The 6059-nt window shown below is 44.8% G+C and overlaps 1 protein-coding gene across 1 annotated transcript in view; it reads left to right on the top strand.

Moving 5' to 3' along the window:
- Window positions 1-6059, top strand: part of jak1 (Janus kinase 1) — an 83663-nt gene that overhangs the window by 46417 nt on the left and 31187 nt on the right. The window contains 4 exon segments of the mRNA XM_024003647.2: window positions 402-463; window positions 465-514; window positions 517-545; window positions 4600-4687. Of these exon segments, the coding sequence (XP_023859415.1) occupies window positions 402-463; window positions 465-514; window positions 517-545; window positions 4600-4687 (229 nt within the window).

Genomic DNA, 6059 nt, shown 5'->3' on the forward strand with positions numbered 1-6059 from the left:
CTCTGCAAGACACACGCTACACTCTCTGCTACTTTACACTTTGCTACACACGCTACACACTCTGCTAGAACACGCACACAACTCTGCTACTTTACACTTTGCTACACACGCTACACACACTGCTATTTTACACTTTGCTACACACACGCTACACACTCTGCAAGACACACGCTACACACTGCTACATTTACACTTTGCTACACACACAAACCGTACCTCTTGTCACATCCATCCATCCATCGGCTGACAGAGACTTTGTCTATCGTTACTTCTAGGGACTCTCAGCCCTTCAGTGTTTTCTTACTGGTGTTTGTCACCAGTGTGGATTTACGATGATGTGTGTATGTTATGAGTGTGTATTGACTAACTCTCTGTCCTCTCCTCCTGTATCTATCAGGGAGAAACACCTGGGGCTGGGTACCCGAACCAACATCTATGCTGGAGTACTGGAGGTGAAGAGTGAGGGAGGATGCAGGCTACTATCCCTCTCAGGAACTCAAAGTAGTGCTGAAGGTGTTGGGTCCGGACACAGAGACATCTCCCTGGTAAGACAACACATACACCATCTACATCATGGAATTACTTGGGACTCCCTCGAGAAGCGTGAAGAAGGCACAGTGATGCCGACACGTTGGTGTTTTTTACCCAATACATTACTGTGTGTGTGTGTGTGGTGTGTGTGTGTGTGTGTGTGTGTGTGTTGTGTGTGTGTGTGTGTGTTGTGTGGTTGTGTGTGTGTGTGTGTGTGTTGTGTGTTGTATATATATAATATCTATATATATATGTTAGGTTCTTCTTTTCAGAGTAAATAACTCCGACGAACACTAGAGAAGCTTTAACCAAGTTTAATTCTTCCCAAAGGTTCTGTACAGCTGTAATCAGACAGGAAAACATTCCTCACAAACACAGTTACATACATCCTACATAAAACACTCCTCCTTCTCTCCAATTACATTTTATGGCTCACAGGAAGCTATAAAAAAGGGTAACAGGATAACAAACCTTTATTACTCCTTAAGACAATCTGTCCTCCCCTCCTGACCTCAACCCTCCTTCTTCATCAAACAGATGTCATCGTGTCTCCCCTGTTTCTCACGTATGCTCTCCTTACCCCCAACAATCTCCAACAACATTCCCAGCCATCTGTCTCCCCTGTTTCACACGTTGCTCTCATCTCATCCCCGCCAACACTACATTCAACACATTCCACAGCCATCTGTCTCCCCTGTTTCCACGTTGCTCTCATCTCATCCCCCCAACACATTCCAACACATTCCACAGCCATCTGTCTCCCCTGTTTCACACGTTGCTCCATCTCATCCCCCCAACACATTCACACACATTCCACAGCATCTGTCTCCCCTGTTCACACGTTGCCTTCTCTCTTCATCCAACACATTCCAAAACATTTCCAGAGCCATCTTTCCCCTGTTTCCATCTCAATCGCATCCCAACCATTCCACTACATCCACAGCTTGCTGTCTCACTGTCTTCATTGCTCCTCTCTCCACCCAACACACTTCCACACACCACAGCCATCTGTGCTCCACTGTTCCAAATCACGGCGTTGCTCCCTCATCATCAGTCCTCGCATTCAACAATTACCATCTCATTCGCAAAACAGCGCATCTGTCCCTCCCCAGTGATTCCTCCACACGATGTACTCTGCATCTCATCCCCACGAACACATTCCAACACATTCACAGCCATCTGTCCTCCCCTGCTTTTCACACGCTTTGCTCTCATCTCAATCCCCAACACCATTCCACAGCACCATTCACAGCGTTTTTTTTTGTTCTCCCCCCCTCGTCTTTCACACCGTGTTTTGTCTCACTCTCATCCCCATCCATCGTCCAACCACATTCATCCACAGCCATCTGTCTCCTCTGTTTCACACGTTGCTCTCTCTCTCAACATCCCACAGCATCGAATCCCTGTACATGCCTTCATCCCAACACATTCCACAGCCATCTGTCTCCTCTGTTTTCACACGTTGCCTCTCTACTCATCCCCCCCAACACATTCCATAAGCCATTCTGATCCTCCCATGTTTCACACGTTGCTTCCTCTCATCCCCCAACACATTCCACAAGCATCTGTTCCTCCTGTTTCACGACGTTGCCTCGTCCTCTCATCCACCCAACACACTTCACAAGCCTATCATGTCTCCGCCTGTTTCACACGTTGATATATATCTATATATATATTGTTAGGTTCTTCTTTTTCAGAGTAAATAACTCACGGACACTAGAGAAGCTTTAACCAAGTTTAATTCTTCCCAAAGGTTCTGTACAGCTGTAATCAGACAGGAAAACATTCCTCACAACACAGTTACATACATCCTACATAAAACACTCCTCCTTCTCTCCAATTACATTTTATGGCTCCACAGGAAGCTAATAAAAAGGGTAACAGGATAACAAACCTTTATTACTCCCTTAAGASAATCTGTCCTCCCCTCCTGACCTCAACCCCTCCTTCTTCTAATCCACAGATGTCCATCTGTCTCCCCTGTTTCTCACGTTGCTCTCCTCTCATCCCCCCCAACACATTCCAACACATTCCACAGCCATCTGTCTCCCCTGTTTCACACGTTGCTCTCATCTCATCCCCCCAACACATTCCAACACATTCCACAGCCATCTGTCTCCCCTGTTTCACACGTTGCTCTCCTCTCATCCCCCCAACACATTCCAACACATTCCCGAAGCCATCTGTCTTTCTTCAGAGACATAAAACCAATTCTCTTTCATTTCCTATCATTCATTTCCTATCTCAATTATCAAAGTTCAGCCGATTCCAACTGTATGTATGTATGTATGTATGTATGTATGTATGTATGTATGTATGTATGTATGTATGTATGTATGTATGTATGTATGTATACAGTTGAAGTCGTACGTTTACATACACTTTAGCCAAATACATTTAAACTCAGTTTTTCACAATTCCTGACATTTAATGCTAGTAAAAAATCCCTGTCTTAGGTCAGTTAGGATCAACACTTTATGTCAGAATAATAGTAGAAAGAATGATTTATTGCAGCTTTTATTTCTTTCATCACATTCCCAGTGGGTCAGAAGTTTACATACACTCAATTAGTATTTGGTAGCATTGCCTTTAAATTGTTTAACTTGGGTCAAACGTTTCGGGTAGCCTTCCTCAAGCTTCCCACAATAAGTTAGGTGCATTTTGGCCCATTCCTCCTGACAGAGCTGGTGTAACTGAGTCAAGTTTGTAGGCCTCCTTGCTCGCACACGCTTTTTCAGCTCTGACCACAAATTTTCTATGGGATTGAGGTCAGTGCTTTTGATGGCCACTTCAATACCTTGACTTTGTTGTCCTTAAGCCATTTTGCCACAACTTTGGAAGTATGCTTGGGGTCATTGTCCATTTGGAAGACCCATTTGCGACCAAGCTTTAACTTCCTGACTGATGTCTTGAGATGTTGCTTCAATATATCCACATAATTTTCCTGTCTCATGATTTTATCTATTTTGTGAAGTGCACCAGTCCCTTCTGCAGCAAAGCACCCCACAACATGATGCTGCCACCCCCGTGCTTCACGGTTGGCATGGTGTTCTTCGGCTTGCAAGCCTCCCCCTTTTTCCTCCAAACGTATTATTAACAAGACATTTGTGGGGTGGTTGAAAAACGAGTTTCAATGACTCCAACCTAAGTGTACGTAAACTTCCGACTTCAACTGTATATGTGTGTGCGACTCTCTTTATTTAAATAGCTTCCAGTGTATTCTCTGTTAGTCAGCACGTCAGCACTAAATAATGTTCTCTGGGGGTGCACAAGCTCATGCCTTTTATTAGACTGTGTCAGTATTTTGCCACATTCCATATTAGCTAACTCTGACTCTCTGTCTCCCCCTCTCCTGTCCTCCATCTCTGTCTCTCCCTCTGCCTCCCTCTCTCTGTCCTGCCCCCCCATCTCTCCCTCTGTCTCTCCCTCTCCTGTCCTCCATCTGTCTCCTCCGCTGTCTCTCCCTCTGTCTCTACCTCTCTCTCTCTTGTCCTCCATCTGTATCTGTCTCTCTCTCCTGTCCTCCATCTCTGCCTCTCCTCTCACTCCCTCTCTCCTCGCCTCCCCCCACCCCCTGTCTCTCCATCTCATCTCTCTCTCCTTCTCTGTCTCTCCTCTCTCTCTCCTGTCTCCATTTGTCTCTCTCTCTCCTGTCCTCCATCTCTCTCCTTCTCCTGCCCCCCACCCCCTGTCTCTCCATCTCCATCTCTCTTCCTTCTCTGTCTCTCCCTATCTCTCTCCTGTCCTCCATTTCTGTCTCTCTCTCTCTCCTGTCTCATCTCTCTCTCTCTCCTGCCCCCCACCCTGTTCTCTCTGTCTTTCCCCCTCTCTCCTGTCCTCCATCTCGGTCTCTCTCTCTCCTGTCCTCCATCTGTCTCTCCCTCTCACTCCCTCTCTCGTGTCTCTCCGTCTTGCTCTCTCTCTCTCTCCGCCTCTCACTCTCTCTCTCTCTCCTGTCCTCCCCCTCTGTCTCTCCTTCTCTCTCCTGTCTCTCCCTCTCTCTCCTGTCTCTTCCTATCTCTCTCTCTCCTGTTATCCCTCTCTCTCCTGTTATCCCTCTCTCCCCAGGCCTTTTTTGAGACAGCTAGTATGATGCGGCAGGTCTCCCATAAGCACATCGCCCTGCTCTATGGAGTCTGTGTACGCCACCTTGAGAGTGAGTGTACACACACACACACACACACACACACACACACACACACACACACACACACACACACACAACCCTATAAACCTCTCTTCCTGTGCAGTGTTCATACAGGACCTATACTACAGTATTGCAGTAGTAGATCAGCAGATATGATGGGACTTGTCATTATTTATAAATAATGAATTCCCCATGAGCTGTTGACTCAGTATGGAATAGTACGTTGACATAGGTTGAATCTCAAACCGATCACTTTGAGCACTCGATCACTCGATAAAGGACTTAGTGTTCAGTTTGAGATTAATCTATACTGTGCTGTACCCTCTGAACACGATTTACCTGTCTAAACCAGTTAGTGGGAGATGTTTGGTATGAGTACAGTAATGTAGCTGTACTGTTTTCCCCAACAAAAGACAAACCAGTCTTACTGTTGTGGTAGCCAGGCAGAATATGTTGTGTGTGTTGTTTGAGGCATCCATTCTCAGTGAAATGAAATCAGTTCCAGTCAATAGCATGTGACTTAATGTATCAATCAAATGTATTTCTAAAGCCCTTTTTACATCAGCAGATGTCACAAAGTGCTGTACAGAATTCCAGCCTAAAATGGCAAACAGCAAGCAATGCAGATGTAGAAGCACGGTGGCTAGGAAAAACTCCCTAGAAAGGCAGGAACATAGGAATGTACAGGCTGACTGGGATGTCAATGTGTTTTATCTTGCCTAACTCTCTCCCTTTCCCTCCCTGATTTCCTGTTTCCTTCATCTACCCCTTTGTTCGTGTGTGTGTATCAAATCAAATGTTATGCTTCATAAACAACAGGTGTAGATCAACAGTGAAATGCTTACTTATGGGCCCTTTCCAACAAGAGTTAAAGATAAAAAAAATAAACACAAGGAATGAATACACAGTAAAATAACGAGTAAAAATAACATGGCTATATACAGGGAGTACCAGTACCGAGTTGATGTGCAGGGGTATGAGGTAATTGAGGTAGCTATGTACATATACAGTGGGGCAAAAAGTATTTAGTCAGCCACCAATTGTGCAAGTTCTCCCACTTAAAAAGATGAGAGAGGCCTGTCATTTTCATCATAGGTACACTTCAACTATGACAGACAAAATGAGAAAAAAAATCAAGAAAATCACATTGTAGGATTTTTTATGAATTTATTTGCAAATTATGGTGGAAAATAAGTATTTGGTCAATAACAAAAGTTTATCTCAATACTTTGTTATATACCCTTTGAGAGGTCAAACGTTTTCTGTAAGTCTTCACAAGGTTTTCACACAACTGTTTGCTGTATTTTTTGGTCCATTCTCCATACAGATCTCCTCTAGAGCAGTGATGTTTTGGGCTGTTGCTGGGCAACACGGACTTTCA

The sequence above is a fragment of the Salvelinus sp. IW2-2015 genome, linkage group LG16 (assembly GCF_002910315.2).
Source record: "Salvelinus sp. IW2-2015 linkage group LG16, ASM291031v2, whole genome shotgun sequence".
In the NCBI taxonomy this organism is placed as follows: domain Eukaryota; kingdom Metazoa; phylum Chordata; class Actinopteri; order Salmoniformes; family Salmonidae; genus Salvelinus; species Salvelinus sp. IW2-2015.